This window comes from Solanum tuberosum, unplaced genomic scaffold (genome assembly GCF_000226075.1).
Source record: "Solanum tuberosum cultivar DM 1-3 516 R44 unplaced genomic scaffold, SolTub_3.0 scf00343, whole genome shotgun sequence".
Classification (NCBI taxonomy): domain Eukaryota; kingdom Viridiplantae; phylum Streptophyta; class Magnoliopsida; order Solanales; family Solanaceae; genus Solanum; species Solanum tuberosum.
In genome coordinates, this window is record NW_006239267.1 from 369,321 (window position 1) to 386,036 (window position 16,716).

General features: G+C 35.6%; 1 protein-coding gene across 1 annotated transcript; it reads left to right on the forward strand.

Annotated features, from left to right (window-relative positions):
* The first annotated feature begins 11,584 nt into the window (after positions 1 to 11,584).
* LOC107063369 (F-box/LRR-repeat protein At5g02910-like) lies at positions 11,585 to 16,479 on the forward strand. Its single transcript, XM_015315172.1, has 4 exons — positions 11,585 to 11,701; positions 14,123 to 14,650; positions 15,539 to 15,703; positions 16,116 to 16,479. Exons 1-4 carry the CDS (start codon positions 11,585 to 11,587, stop codon positions 16,440 to 16,442), a joined length of 1,137 nt encoding a protein of 378 aa, XP_015170658.1. The 3' UTR covers positions 16,443 to 16,479.
* The last annotated feature ends 237 nt before the right edge of the window (positions 16,480 to 16,716 follow it).

The window sequence follows — 16,716 nt, forward strand, 5'->3', positions numbered from 1 at the left end:
ACTAGTTGGTTAATATAGTAGGAACGGAAAGGGGCAAATATATATCTTAGTTTTTAGATTTAGAGTTAATATTCCTTCATTAGAAAAGTGAGGGATATATACCATCACCATTTAACAAAAAGAAAATATCTATGCTTTCCATTGATAAACTCATATTTACCGAAACCATTAATTAAGGGAAGCAAAGATTACAAAAACTATAGGAATTTCTTCAGCAAATTGACTGTGTGAAAGAGATCGACTAGACGTGCCACGTACCCAACTTTCCAGGACAAATGAACCTTATCAATTAATACATCAAAAGCCACAATTTTTTTTTCTCGTAAGCTCTTTCGAGTACAAACAAACACAGTACTATCTCTTATTAGATGAGTACATGTTGCAAAATAGCTAGGATCCGTTTGGCCATAGCTTTCCCAAGTAAAATTTGAGAAAAAATTTGGCAAATAGTGTTTGTCCATACAATTTGTCATTATTTGGCAAATAACCTAAATTTCCAAATATTAGGAAAAAATTAGTATTTGGGTCAAATCTCATTATTTGGGATCTTTAAAAATATTCAAATTCTACAGCAAACTTTTATCTTTTACAAAAACACCCACTATAGTAGTTGTTTGTGTTGTATTACATAATTTTTTACGTAAACACCAAAGTAGTAATGAAATATTTAGTGAATATGAAAGTGATGATATGGTTGTTCATGAAAATAATGAACAATCAGCTCAGTGTAACAAAGTCATGTGTTTTTTTTACTTCACATTGTCTGGAATGATGCTTGTTGCACTCACTCCAAACAACCACATTGCTCCAGTGTCATGGACACTACCTGTTATTTGTTGCAACGAAGATCCAATTGACTTGTAATACAAACTTATGGTTAGTTTTGATAGTTTTTAAAACTTATGGATATAAATCATATTTTTTCTAAAATATTGAAATATAATTCTCAAATACTATGGCCAAACACATGGTGAAATTTTCACCCAAACAATATTTGCCCAAAATATTTGAAAATCTATGGCCAAATGCTAGCTTACTAAAAAACAATATAACAAAAGATTATTCGATTTTTGAGGCAAATGATCAAACACCTAGGGTGAATAATTTTGTATTTGTGGAAATAACTGATGAACAAAAGAAAAGAGTTATAAATTAAATAAGAAGAAACATATATGCATGTCGTTACTCGATTCGAGATCATCTATTGAGCTCACAAATTAACCCTTATAGACAGATTTGAATTTTTTAAACTCAAAATGCATCTTTGAATTGAATCTTGATTTTGCAACAACTGCTAATATATACATAACCAATCAACTCTCTTTATCCGAGAAAATAACATTAGGTTCTATAGGAGTAAAAATTCGATAGTGAGAAGTCGAAGTGAGACGGCTTTGAAGTAAAGTTTAGGTTCTATTTGATGAAAGTTAGAAATGGTTGCCATGGAAATTGCAATGCAAAGAAGAAGAGTAAAGTAGAAGGTGAGAGAGTCAATATGAATTGGGATGTTCCTTTTCTTGACGTAAAGAGATGTGCTACACGTTTACAGAAAGCAGTACACGTTACACACTTTTGAAAAGTAGAAGTAGATGAAGTTACTATTTTAACCTAATTTTTATATGTCACGCCCCGAGCCTACACCCTGGGCGAGATTGGCACTCGAGAACCATTGTTGGCCCCAAGAGAACCCTTGGCCTGGCTTACTACTCAGCGGAAGACTTAAATAACAAGAAAATAGTCTCAAAAGATGAACTCATGAAATAAACTTAGAATGTCTTAAAAGAAACATTCAACTAGCCAAGATGGCAACTCAAGTCTCAAAACATAAGCCAATAGCAAGGTAAAGATAAATGAACTAACTGACTGTCTATGAAGCCTCTAAAACTAAGAGGGATGTCGGGACAAGACCCCCGATCATCCTAACAACTGAAAACTACTAAAGCAATGTAAATAGGCATCCTCCGGAAATCAAGGAGGCTCACCACAAGACTTTAAATGCTCAACTGGATCAACGAAGTGCTAGATGCTGATCCTAGTTACCTGTATCTGCATCATAACAACGATGCAGGCCAAATGGCATCAATACATTGAATGTACGAGCATGCGAGAGAAATTCTAAAGCAAAACATAAGCTTGAAAGGGGAACTGAAAGAACAAACTTGGTCTCAACTCAACTGAACTTATTTCAATATAAAGCAATATAAATAAGTGCATTATAAAGAAAAGCTTCAAAACATGGATATCAACTCTGATATTTAGAAATACAATAGTAACTCTGTATGTATGCAAAGATACAATATAAACTATGGGTGTATATAAAAATACAAGTAACTCTGTGTATATAATAATACAAAATACTTCTGTGGGAGTTTCTCTAACCGACAACCATCACTTAAGAGCTATTGTGATGATTCAGCGTTTTGCCTCTTGCTGCCAGGGCCGTCCTATACCTTGCCGAGGGTATAGAACCTGACTACTAAGTGGATCCACTAGTCTATGCTAAAAATCACTAAGGAATCATCTAAAAAGTATGACTCTTTTCTACTCATGGTAGCTACATGGTTTATGGGGGCTGGGAGTTGTCTGAACTCTCCCCCATAGTGGTGCTCAATACTACTCCAAAATATACTAGCTAGCTCATATGTTTAAAAACACAACTCTGTGGTTTGAGATAATTACTCAAAAACTAGCCCGAAGGCTCTCTTGGAAATTAGTGTTTCCTCTCTTGCTTAATTGTGAAAGCATTTACTCTTTACTGAAAACTAGCTCAAAGGCTCCTTTGGAAATCTCAGTTTCCTTTCTTGTTCTAAATGTGAAAACATTTTACTCTTTGGATATACATAGTCCCCATATACTCTTTTGAAGATATGAAGTTCAATCTTTACACTTTACTTAACTCAGAACTCAAGTCTTAAAATAAAGTTAAAACATTTGTAAAAGACCTTTAGAAAACTCTATGAACTTCTCTTGACTTGACTCTTAACTTTTCTTGAATTGAATTATGGATTTAAGGCTGATGATCTCATGTTATGGATGATTTCATGTTGTTTAAACGTACCTTAGAGTGTAGAAATCAACTAGAAAACATGGGTACGTTACAAGGGAACTCAAACGGAGAGAACTGGGAAAAGGTAGAAGCCATGGCGTCCCTAGCGCTCTGAATGTGGTGGGGCTCTAAAGGCAAAACTACAGAACTGGAGTTGGGGCGCACTGGCTGGCGCGGCCCCCCAGGGACCCAAGGCCCCAACTAGAGAACACTTTGTGGGGCACTCTGAGTGGCGCGGCGCCCCACCCCTTTTCCCCAGAATTCTGACGAATTTCCTTAGTCGTTTTTCAATTCTAAACCCTCTAGATTCAATTAGTTCTTTCCCCAAACACTTAGATTTGAATACATAACCAAAATATGCAAGAATCAACTCAAAACGACATCTAATTTCATGAATTTAAATCAAGAACTCCTCAACAACTTCAACAATCAAGAACCTAATAGAAACTTCAAAAAAATCCATCAAGAACTCCATTTCTATACTTTCAAGAACATAATTTTGCTGAATGAAATCATGATTGGCGCGTGGGTGAACGAATCCAATGCTATGTAATCTCACATACCTCATCGGGATGAACCTTTGGCGAAATCCACAAGTCTAGCTTCAAGAACTTGACGATTCCTTGATTCTTCTCCTATTTTCTCCTCTTCTTTTCTCTTCTCTCAAAACCCTAACTTATTTTGATAAAGCGTAAACTGAATCCAATCAGTTTAGACCCCAACTTAGGGTGTGTTTGGTACGAAGGAAAACATTTTTCGAAAAATGTTTTCTAATTTTCTCATGTTTGGTTGGGTTAAATGTTTTGGAAAATGTTTTCCAAATCAACTCATTTTCCTCAAATTTAAGGAAAATGACTTCCTTTCAAAACTTAAGGAAAATTTTCTACCCCTTTTCGGCCTACGTGGCACTATCTTGTGGGCCCAACGCGTGTTGACAATATTTACAAGGATAGTGCCACATAGGCCAAAAAGGGGTAGAAAATTAATTAAAAAATAAGTTTAGGGGGGTAATAGGACCTTAGTAAAGGTTAGGTGTGTCTCTAGGATTTCGGGCATAGGCTGGGGGGACTTATGCATTTTCCCTTGAAGTTTATATTAACTAGAATTAGTTGATATAGTTGGCAATATAATTGTTGCTTTGGCTCATTCTGTAATAGAGTTGTTACAAGTTGTAGGATTAAGAATTTAATTGTATGATTATTGAAATCTGTAATCACTTGTTGCTTGAAAATAGTAAAGAGCAGTTTGGAAATCCTTGTGGGACATGTTGTGATTTTTCCTCCCTTCCACGTAAACATCCTTGTTGTTTCATTATGTACTTTATCTTTTACTGTGCTATAGTGTGTTAAGGACCTTGTCTAGGTGTGGTGGACTCGTATAAGTTATCAAGACCAAAATTTGATTTAAATCATTTTCCTAATTCTTGAGTAACTTATTATTTTAAAAGGGGATAAGCCACAGGTACCCCTCCTAGACTATGACTGAAAATTCGAAACTGAGCAAACTCGGTGGTGTTGGAAAGATAATTCAAAGATATTTTCTACGGTATCTTGTAGCATACCTAACTCATCCTGAGCTAGGAGTTATGGTCGTTTGAAGTTGACCCATAACTCATACTTAGCTTAACTTTGTCAAACTTTCCAAACTTGATTATTTCCAAAAATGGTTTCCTTCTAATTTTAGTTCTTTCTAGTAGCAGGGTATTACATTATAGCTCAAGTCCAATTTGTAGTACAATTTGCCTTGCTTTTTTTTTTTTTACCAAAAATTGATGATATGTTCGTCCTCCCCAACTGTCACTTATAAATAAGGGTAATATAAAAATATAAATATATAGACTTTTTATCATTATTCTATCGATTATTAACACACGATTCTATCATCAACTTATAGGGAACGGTCAAGCTCCATCACCTACCACCAGTCCACTACAAGTATCGACAACCATCACATACTAACATGTTCATCACAAGCTATCACTATCGGAAACCTTTGCGATGAACCTCCATAAGATATTCACCGCTAATAACTATCAAGAAGCACCCCCACAATCAAAAACCACGATTGATTCCTTTACCATCAACCATTTTCACTGTCACCCACCTACATAAGTCATTAATTGTATCACCACCTCAAATGATCACTACTAACCATCGACCACCCACACAACCTATTGCCATTATTGACCACGTTCACTACCAGCCACCATCGAAAAATCATCTCCACCACCAGCCATGACAATAACCATGATATTCCTATTTATCTGATTGTATGTGTCACGACCCAAAAATGAACATGATGACACTTTCTATTTCCACTAATACAAGTCAGCCTCAAACATAACGAAACAAAACAAATGCGGAAAGTAAAGCAAGAATAACATAAAGGCGGAAAATTTATTCATTCTAATATAACCCCAAAATCTGGTTGTCATGCGTACAAGCCACTAAAGCATAAAGTGTAGAATTTAAAGATAATTCCAAGTCTCAATGTCTTTGTTTCTCAAATAGAACAAAGCATAAAATAAGGAAAAAGAGAGACCGTCGGGATGACAAGCAGCTACCTCTCAAAAGTCCTTTGACAAGCCTCAAAAATAAGAGAAGAAGAAGAAGAGAAATCACATGGAACCAGGCTTAGAACCTACACAAGTGTAGAAGCAATGAGTGGGATTTTTTGGATAATTGTTTCATTAGACCGAGTATCTCCCAAATACACAACCTATTTCTATTCCTCGTTATCATATGGCCTGGCAGAACTTAAGGAATTGAAAGATTTGTTGGATAAGGGTTTCATTAGACTGAGTATCTCTCCATATGGTGCTTGGGTGTTGTTGTTCAAAAGAAGGATGGTTCTCTCTAAATGTTCATTGTCTGTCGGCAATTGAATAAGGTTACCATTAAGAATCAGTATCATACTCCAAGGATTGATGACTTGTTTATTCAACTTCAAGGAGAGAGTTACTTCTTTAAGATTGACCTTCAGTCGAGATATCACCAATTGAGGGTGAAGGAAAATGACATTCCAAGGACGGCTTTTTGAACCCGGTATGGTCATTATGAATTTTTTATAATGTCTTTTTATTTGACCAATACCTGGAGGCGTTCATGGATTTGATAAATAGGGTTCTTAAGAAATATCTTGACATATTCGTGATTATATTTATTGATGATATTTTGTTTTACTCACAGAGTGAGGATGAGCATGTTGGGCAATTAAGGATTGTGTTGCAAATCCTCAAAGATCGTGAATTATATGTTAGGTTTAGCAAATGTTAGTTTTGGTGTAGGTCAGTTGCTTTCATTGGCCATATTGTCTCTAGTGAGGGTATTCAAGTTAATCCTAAGAAAACCAAGGAGGTTTAGAATTGGCCTAGACCTTTGTTTTCAGATATACGGAGTTTGTTGGATTTGGGAGATTACTATGGAAGGGTTCTTATCTATTGTTTTACATTTGACGACATTGACTCAAAAGAAGGTAAAATTCATATGGTCGGAAGCTTGTGAGGAGAGTTGAAAGATAAACTTCCTTCAGCCCATATTAACAAACCAATTAACTTATGTATTATTTCGAGTGGAGACAAATCTACACACAACAGATATGTAGTACTACTGCAAATGATCTAAGACAATATCTGGGAATAATTAGCACAATTCCACTGTCCCACATTCAATTCTAAATATTTTCCCCCTCCCCTTTCTATATCTATTGCATTTTTCAAGTCCCTACTAAATGTTTATCCAGCTCTCAAATATCAATAATTCCATAGACAATCGATCTCCACTGGGCCAGTTGAAGTCATGATCTTCGTAACCCCTCAAACTTTGTTTTGATTCTGATCCATAATTGTTATCTATCAAAAGCCTCATTATCGAGTTATCTTGCATCAATCCAGAATATCCATACTGGAAATTTTCCATGTAGGCCATCGATTGGTTTGGTACATTTGAAGGGTTTTGGGGGAAATCGACTGAAACAGGGGAATTCGATAGATGATGATAATGATCATAAGTTTGACATATATGATTTCATAAAAAAATTTATCGTTCTAACAAATCTATAAAAGTTCACATGGAATACACGTACAAAATTAAACATGTGTCCAGAAATTAGGGAAGCCCTCAAATTAAAAGTTGAATTACGAAATATCCTTATAAAGTCATAATATTTATGTACAAAAATGTAAATATACATTGATTAGAATAAATACTATCACATTCTATTTAATACTATTGTTATATAATTATGAATAAGAATATAAGAATATAAATACATATAAATTATAACAAATATTATATATATATATATATCTTTACATTCTTCTGAATATATGTTGGCAACGTGATCAGATGTGGTTTAGTAGTTATTAGGTTGTTGCATTTGTTTAGGAGTTATTAAGTTGTTTCCTAGTCTTTAGGTTATAGGAGTAGTGGAGTCAGTTTTTATATTCAGAATTATTAGGAGAGTAAACGTGTTTTTTATTTATAACGTTTTCTATTTAAGGACTCTTGTAACTGAGAATTCAGCAGTATCTATACAGAGAAAATTTCCACACTTGCGAGTCTTTTCTTTTTATCTTTGCTGCAATTAATTTTCTATCATTTGGTAGCCGAGCCAGAAAGTTTTTTCTTCTTTTTTGAAGTACTATTGCAGCAACAAAAGATGGCTTCTGAAAATTTTTTCCAGGCTGCTATTCCGCGCTTTCATGGTCATTACGACCATTGGAGCATGTTGATGGAGAACTTCCTTAGGTCCAAAGAGTTTTGGCCAGTTGTCAGTATTGGCGTGCAAGAGCCAGCAATTGATACTGCCTCGTCGAAAACACAAAAGGCAGAGTTGGATAGTCTAAGATTGAAGGATCTCAAAGCGAAAAATTACCTTTTTCAGGCTATTGATCGCTCAATACTGGAAACCATTCTTTGCAAGGATACTTCCAAACAAATATGGGATTCCATGAAGAAGAAGTATCAAGGAACAACGAAGGCAAAATGAGTGAAGCTTCAAGCACTCTGTGGTGAGTTCGAGACTTTACGTATGCAAGGTGGTGAATCGGTAACATATTATTTCTCTAGGACGTTGGCTATCGTAAACAAAATGTGAATTCATGGTGAAAGACTGGAGGATGTTAGAATTATTGAGAAAATACTTCGCTCAATGACAACAAAGTTCAATTATATTGTTTGCTCCATTGAAGAATTCAAAGATATCGATACTCTTTCTCTTGATGAGCTGTAGGGTTCTTTGTTGGTTCATGAACTGAAAATAAACCAACAGGACAAGGATGAAGTAGCATTGAAGGCAGCAATGTCTTCGAAAGGTACAAATCAGGAGGAAGTCAAATGGAAGGGAAATAATTGGCACCGGGAGAAGGAGAAGAGCAGCACTGCAGATTCCCAGGAAAAAGAAAAAAGACGTGACAAGTCTCAAATTGAATACTATCGATGCCATCGATTTGGAAACTATCGATCTGAGTGTCGCACCAATTTAAATAGGAAGAGTGGTGGCAAATCTAACTTTGCAGAAACGAAGGAAGATGTGGAAACAAAGGGAGAAGAAGAGGAGATTTCACTTTTGATGGCATACACTACCAAAGAGAAAGCTTCAAATGATGTATGGTATCTCGATACAGGCTGTAGTAATCACATGTCTGGGCAAAAAGAAGCATTCTCAGAGATGGATGAAACTTTTTGAGATACTGTGAGATTTGGAGATAATTCAGTGGTCTCTGCCATGGGAAAAGGGAAGGTTCAAGTCAACTCCATTCATACCATCAGTGATGTGTTTTATGTCCCTGCGTTGAAGACAAATCTACTAAGTGTTGGGCAACTTTAAGAAAAGGGATATGAACTTAATATCAAAGGTGAAGTTTGTAAGATACGAGATTCTCATTTGGGGTTAATCGCACAGATTAACATGTCATCAAATCACTTGTTCCCTTTATATCTTCACAACTCCACAAAATCTTGTCTATTTGCAAAAGTTAAAGGGGATTCCTGGAAGTGGCATTTTCGCTATGGGCATTTTAATTTTGGAAGCTTGAAGTTTCTAAAATAAAAGAAATTGGTGTTGGGTCTTCCAGAGCTTGAATCTCCCATTAAATTATGTGAAGAGTGTCCTATTAGCAAGCAACATCGTGAACCATTTCCAAAACGCAATTCTTGGAGGGCAAAGAAGGTATTGGAGTTGGTGCACTCAAATATCTGTGGTTCGATAAGTCCTATATCTAATGGAGGTAAACGCTATTTCATTAGCTTCATTGATGATTATAGCAGAAATACTTGGGTTTTTTTCTTAAGAGAAAAATTTGAAGCATTTGAAACTTTTAAGAAGTTTAGAGTGCTTGTTGAAAATGAAGTAGGTTGTCAAATTAAGTGTTTGCAGACTGATCGAGGTGGTGAATATAACTCACTAGAATTTGTAGAATTTTGTGAGAAACATGGAATTAAAAGGCACCTTACTGCAACCTACACACCTCAACAGAATGGTATGTGGGAAAGGAAAAATCGCACAATTCTTGATATGGTGCGTAGTCTTTTGAAGAGAAGTCACTTACCAAGAGACTTTTGGGCAGAAGCGGTTAGTTGGAGCGTTCATATATTGAATATATGTCCTACCAGCTCTATTCAAAGTATGACACCTCATGAAGCTTGGAGTAGGCGTAAACCAAATGTTGAGTACTTTCAGATTTTTGGGTGTATAGCATATGCACATATTCCAGATGCGGCAAGGAAAAAGTTGGACGATAAAGGTCAGAAGTGCATTTTCCTTGGTATTAGTCACAAATCAAAAGCTTATCGCTTGTTCAATCCTATTACCAAGAAAATAGTTGTTAGCCGAGATGTTATTTTTAATGAAGAAGCAATCTGGAATTGGGGTGATAACAATTCGTTTCAACATATTCCAGTTTCTGTTGAAGAAGAAAAGGAACCAGAACGACCTTTGGAGATCAGTTCACAAGCAAGTCCAATTGTACAGGATGTTGAAAGTGTTGAACATGAATCAGGTGATTATCAGTTCAACAATGAACGTCCACAACGTAATAGAGGGGCACCAAGATGGTTGGAAAATTATGAGGTATATGGGACTAGAAAATCTAGAAATACAGTAAGTCATTTTTCTTTATTTTCATATTGTGATCCTATATCTTTTGCCGATGTCGTTAAAGACCTGAAGTGGCAGCAAGCCATGGATGAGGAGATTAGATCAATTGAAAAAAAAATGATACTTGGGAGTTGACAAATCCTCCACAAAATTAGAAAACCATTGGTGTCAAATGGGTTTACAAAACAAAGTTGAAGGAATTCGGAGAGGTCGACAAGTTCAAAGCTCGCTTAGTACCAAAAGGCTACAAGCAAGAATATGATGTTGACTATGTAGAAGTGTTTTCTCTCATTGCTCGTTTAGATACCATCAAATTGGTGATTGCTTTGGCTGCTCAAAATGCTTGGAAAATCTATCAGTTGGACGTGAAATCTGCCTTCCTACATGGTGAACTTCAAGAAAAGATATTTATTGAACAACCTACTGGCTATGTGAAATTTGGTGGTGAGAATAAAGTGCTTAGATTGAAAAAGGCTCAATATGGACTAAAACAAGCTCCAAGAGCTTGGTATAGTTGCATAGATACTTATTTTTCAAAGGAGGGATTTTGAAAGTGTCCATATGAACATACTCTTTATATAAAAAGGAAAGGTTCAGGGGTCTTAATGGTGTGTTTATATGTGGATGATTTAATTTATACAGGAAGTGATGTGTCTATGATTGAGAACATTAAGAAGTCCATAATGGTTGAGTTTGACATGTCCGATTTGGGTATGATGCATTATTTTCTTGGTTTAGAAGTGAATCAATCTGCTGATGGTATTTTTGTTTCTCAAAAGAAATATGTGCAAGATATTCTTGACAGATTCCAGATGAAAAATAGCAACACTGTGAGAACACCAATGGAGAAGGGTCTGAAGCTCGACAAAAAACCTAAAGGGAGAAAAGTGGACAGCACTTTATACAAGCAAATCGTTGGAAGCTTGATGTACTTGACGGCAACATGGCCTGATGTTATGCACATTGTAAGTCTCATTAGCAGATTCATGGAGAGTCCAAAAGAAATGCATCTACAAGCTGCCAAGAGGATCCCACGGTACTTGAATGGTACCAGTGACCTTGGAATTCTTTATCAGATGAGAGCAGCTGGAGATTTAGTTGGTTACACTGATAGATACTATGCTGGAAATCTTGAAGACAGGAAAAGCACATCAGGATATGTTTTTATGTTGGGCTCTGGAGTTATTTCTTGGTCTTCAAAGAAGAAACCTATTGTTACTTTGTCGACTACCAAGGCAGAGTATGTAGCTACAACATCGTGTGCTTGTCAAGCTGTTTGGCTAAGGAATATTCTTGAATAACTTCATTTTAAGCAGGAAAGACCAACGCCAATCTATTGTGACAATACTTCGGCAATTAATCTTTCAAAGAATCCAGTTGAACATGGACGAAGTAAGCATATAGATGTGAAGTATCACTTCTTGCGTGATCTGACTAAGGATGACTAAGGATGCAAAGATTAGTCTTATTTATTGTAGAAGTGAAGAGAAGGTTGCAGACATATTCACAAAGCCCCTGAAACCAGTGTCCTTTCTAAAGCTACGCGATCAACTTGGTGTTTGCAAATTAAACTAAAAGATGTTTCAGTTTAAGGGAGGGAATGTTGGCAACATGATCAGATGTGGTTTAGTAGTTATTAGGTTGTTGCATTTGATTAGGAGTCATTAAGTTGTTTCCTAGTCTTTTGGCTATAGGAGTAGTGAAGTCAGTTTTTATATTCAGAATTATTAGGAGAGTAGACGTGTTTTTTATTTATAACCTTTTCTATTTAAGGACTCTTGTAACTGATAATTCAGCAGTATCTAAACAGAGAAAATTTCCACACTTGCGAGTTTTTCCTTTTCATCTATGTTGCAGTTAATTTTCTATCAATATATATATATATATATATCTTTACATTCTTCTAAATTCTTCTGAATCCTTATTTCAAGTTTTGTCTTCACCTCCTAAATCCTTATTTCAAGTTTTGTCTTCGCCTCCTAAAAATGTAACTTTGTCGCTGCAATAGGTTACTTGAGCAAACCAAAGAGTCATTGTATCAATAATGTGGCGAAGATGATCATCTTCCGATAGAACAACCATAATTCACACGTTTATTTGGAGTGAGAATATGTAGAATTAAAAAAACCATTGTCAATTCATGTAGGAATTTTTCAATAGCAGGGTGAAATAAAAGTTCTGTAATGATTTGATAGTAGAGTTGCATAGTGCATAAAGTTAGCTTAATTGTACCACTACCATAACAAAATCATGTTGATTCGTATTCAAACTTTTCAGCCGAGCCAAGTTATGAACCTTTCTTAACGGAAAATAATCAAAGTGTGACCTATAATATCAGCCATATTTTATCTACACATGTCAAACAACCTTAACAAATGAAAAATTAAAGATTCAAGGAACGGTATGAACATAGTTTTATGTTCGTATTAAACCATTTTAAAGTTGGAGTATGTGGCTTGTCTGAACAACCTGATGTTGAACCTGATGCACCATAGTTGTCAATTAAATATGTGTGCATGGTAAACGCAACATCATAAATGATCAATATGGATTAACAAGCTCACCTTTTTCAAAAAGTCTAGAGAGGGTGAACAATTTCTTTTCCTTTTGAAACACATTTGGCGGCACAAAAATCTCAGACCCAATGAGTTCTACCACAAAAGTGTGTAGGCATGGACCTGGGCAGTCGCACTGAAACACGTATCTAAGAAACGGAGTAAGTAATTAGTTTGACCATTGATAAAGAAACTTGGTGCGTAAAAGTGTTAGCACTCCAATCAGTTCAACAACTTACAAAGCAGTAAACATTATTTACAAAATAAACTTGTCATTGCACTCATTCGGCATCCGTGATGAACTCTTACATAAACTCACATACCCAAAAATCATCAATAATTGAATTTGAGTAAGAGTCAACAACAAGCACACGAACAGAAATCGGAATCAACCAAAAAAAAGCTCACAGATAGCAATGCAAATTATGAGGAAGCTTTTTAATGATTTAAGCTGGCCCTTTTTCTTTATATATAAGTTGCTCTTTCTATTGCAGACTAATGTACAGTTTATGGGATCATTTTTAAGTAATTCACACAGCTCTGCTTCTGTCTACACTTTTTGATATCATTACTCACCAAAATGTCTAGAATAAAACATTAAAATGCACAATGATTTCAAGGGTTACATATTTTAATAATAATCTGAACAGCTCGACTAAGCAAATTTTCAATATACTTTTAAGGAAATATAATATCTTATATATAGACATGAATTAAGGTTTAGAATTAAATAGCCCCCGTGAATCCTAATAATTAGAATTCAACCCACTTTGTAAAACCCAACTCAAATTGCAGTAGAATCTCACAAAATTTCAATGTCTACATTTTATTACATCCATAAAAGGTAGGCATGAAATTTTCACACTAAACCTTTTATTACATCCCACAAAATTTCAACTCAGACGCTTGAAACAGCTGCTGATTTTCACACTAAAATTTTGAAAGGGGAAAGCAGTGTGACAAGGAGGATGGAGGAGCAGGACCCGTCCCCTCGCAATTGTGCAAAAACAGACTAGATTGAGGCAGAAACTGGAATTGATTGGATCAGTGCGTTGCCAGATTCTGTTATTGTTAAAATTCTTTCTAAAATCCCCATTACAGATGTTTGCACAACAACTATTCTCTCTAAACGTTGGCAAAACATCTGGACTTGTATCCACGACCTGAATTGTTACCGCTCGAACACTGGTTGGTCTGCTAAGAGGTTTATTTCCTTCATCCACAATGCATTACCTCTTCTTAACTCCTCTAAAATTGAAAGCTTCACTCTACATTTCAGATCTAACATTGCTCTGTCAAATTATAGTTCCAAACGCGGCAAATGGCTTGAAATTGTATTGAAGAAAAAAGTGGAGAATCTTGACCTAGATTTAAGGGGTTGCGACGAATTCTTGGGCTATTATTTGGAAAGTGATCTGTATAGCTTGCCACAGGAACTTTGCGGCAGTTCATCACTTGTAAAACTAAAATTCAAGTTTTGCAAAATACCAGAAGATCGTATACTGAATTGCACATCCCTAAAGAGTTTAACACTAACATTGTGCTTCTCAGTGAGGAACACATGAGACAAATAACATCAAATTGTCATCACCTGGAATCGTTGAAGCTGTGTGGTTTTTGTGGTTTTTGTGGTTTTTATCGTTTGCATTTAACTTCCCCAAAATGTACGAGATTTGAATTGAGTAACCACACACATCCTCTTGACTATAAGGGAGATGAGTGTTACTTTGAAATTGTTGCTCCATATGTTCAACATTTTAGGATTTCAGGGAATTTTGAGGGTGTGGGAATTAGGCTCGGGGACCTGTCGTCTTTGATCCATGCTGATCTTACTTACAACTTGTATGACTTCCGTGAATTAGATGATGTAATTGACAAAAGCATAGTGAAATATCACTTTACAAGTGTAGCATGTGCTAATGAGCTAATCATCCCATCCTTGTATATCGAGGTCAGTTTACTCTACAATGTCTTTTTTGCAATGCAAACATGAATATATATAGCTCATCTCTTTGTTATTTATATTAGTATATAGATGACCTGTTTAATGGCTTTAAGTAATATTAATGTTTTGTTGGTAAACATCATCTTTATTACCAAAACTGGAATAGGTCCCAACAACATATGCACATGTTTCCTCATATAGCAGACTAATCAATATTGTGCCTAGTCAGCTTGTGTTCTTCTTTGCTAATTTTGAAAGACTTTGATTTCTTTGCTAATATACTTCACTCCTTGCAATCTACTTCTCATGATTTTAGATATAGTCTTTTACAAGACAGTACAACAAGATATTGGCCTAAATTCTTTGATATTTCTTCGGAGATGAAACATACTCCAAATTCATTCCTCGCGATGCTAATGTGTTACCAGTAAACAGACTAGCCCAATTTTGAATGTCCTTTAGCTTTGAGATGCTTGCCTGCCTGCGGTCGGGTGCCTTGACATAGTGATTATAGCAGTAGGAGTGGGGGTGATTGTGCAGTGCTACCTGCACATGCCAGCTCCGGCTTCTTAGTATATATTGCTAATAGGTACCTCTTCGGGGGACTTCAACGGTAAAATTGTCAACAGGTCCTTTAACACCTATCGCATTTGCTGCTGTTACTGGGGTTAAAAATGATTTACAGATATTGCTTTCTCTGGTAGCTCAATTTTCTTAACAATCCTCAGCCGGCCTCTGCCTTTAGTCCTTTCCGTCAAGGTGCAAAGTAGTAAATCACACACTAAATTGTACGAGAGTAAAACTAGAGGTCGGAGGGAGTATTTTTAAGCCTTATAAATTTGATATTATGTTCCTCAATACACTTAGATGAATCTACTTCTATCTCCTGTATAGATGATTTCCATGTTGATATTGCAAAAAGAAGATGTTTCATTACTGTTATTGGAGGGCAAACGATTGACGATAAATTCTTGGATTAGCAAATATGCCTTCCTTGGCATCGACAGACTCTTAAGTTCAACTCCTTGTCTAGAGAAATTGACAATACATCTTAAAGTGGTACGTATGCATGTTTTCAACTGATTTAATGCTTCGAAATACTTTTGTTTTTTCTTCACTCATTTTATTCTTTTTCTTCATGTGTCTGTTCTATTTAGTTAGAGAGAATAGCGTTTGATATAGGGTTCTGATTTTTATGTGTGACCCAAGTTATGCTGCACTCAAGACTATTTTTTACAATGAATACTTAAGTAGTTCCTGTTTTGTTTGGCATTAAAGTGTTACTATTACACGCCCATTGATCACCTACAACTGCAACATAAAAATGTACTGAATCTTGTTGATGAAAGATCTCGTCTATCAATATTTATTTCTGTCAAGTGTTTCACTTGCTTTCTATTGTTGATATATGTTGTTAGCTTTTGCCCCTCATTTAATTATATTCTGTTTTGTGGTTCTTCTGTATCCTTAGGACTGCACTTTCTTAAATTACTGGTGTGAAGACATGGATGAGTTGGAAGACAACTATGAAAACATATTCATCATAGGTTCGTTGCGCAATCTGAAAATTTTAAAGGTTATTTTACAGTGGAGTCCCTTAATAGAGGATGACACGACAACAGAGCTTACTGAACTGATGAAGTGTTTGTTTGACCACGCAAAATATCTGGAGAAACTGGTTATAGTGGCAGAGAACAGTGATTGTTCAAAAGTGATACAAAGTTTGTTAGCTCTTCCCAGAGTTTCTAATAGTACTGTAGTTGTCTCCTTAGAATCGGTTGCTGGTGTTGAGTACTGAGTAGAATTTATTTAGATTGATTCCGTTTGTTTCCCAGAATATTTTGTTCAATTATTATGTATCTCTTTACATTTATTCGATAGCTTTTATGTATGTGGTTAGTGTAAAGATTAATTTTTTTGATGCAAAAGGAGATTATTTTTTTTAGTCAAAAGCATCAAGAAAGAAGGTCGATATGGCTGGGTTGTACCAGCCATACTAGTTATATTTGCAGGCGGCAATAAAGCAGTAGTATTATACAAAGTAGTGGGGTTGATGGACTGCACATGACATT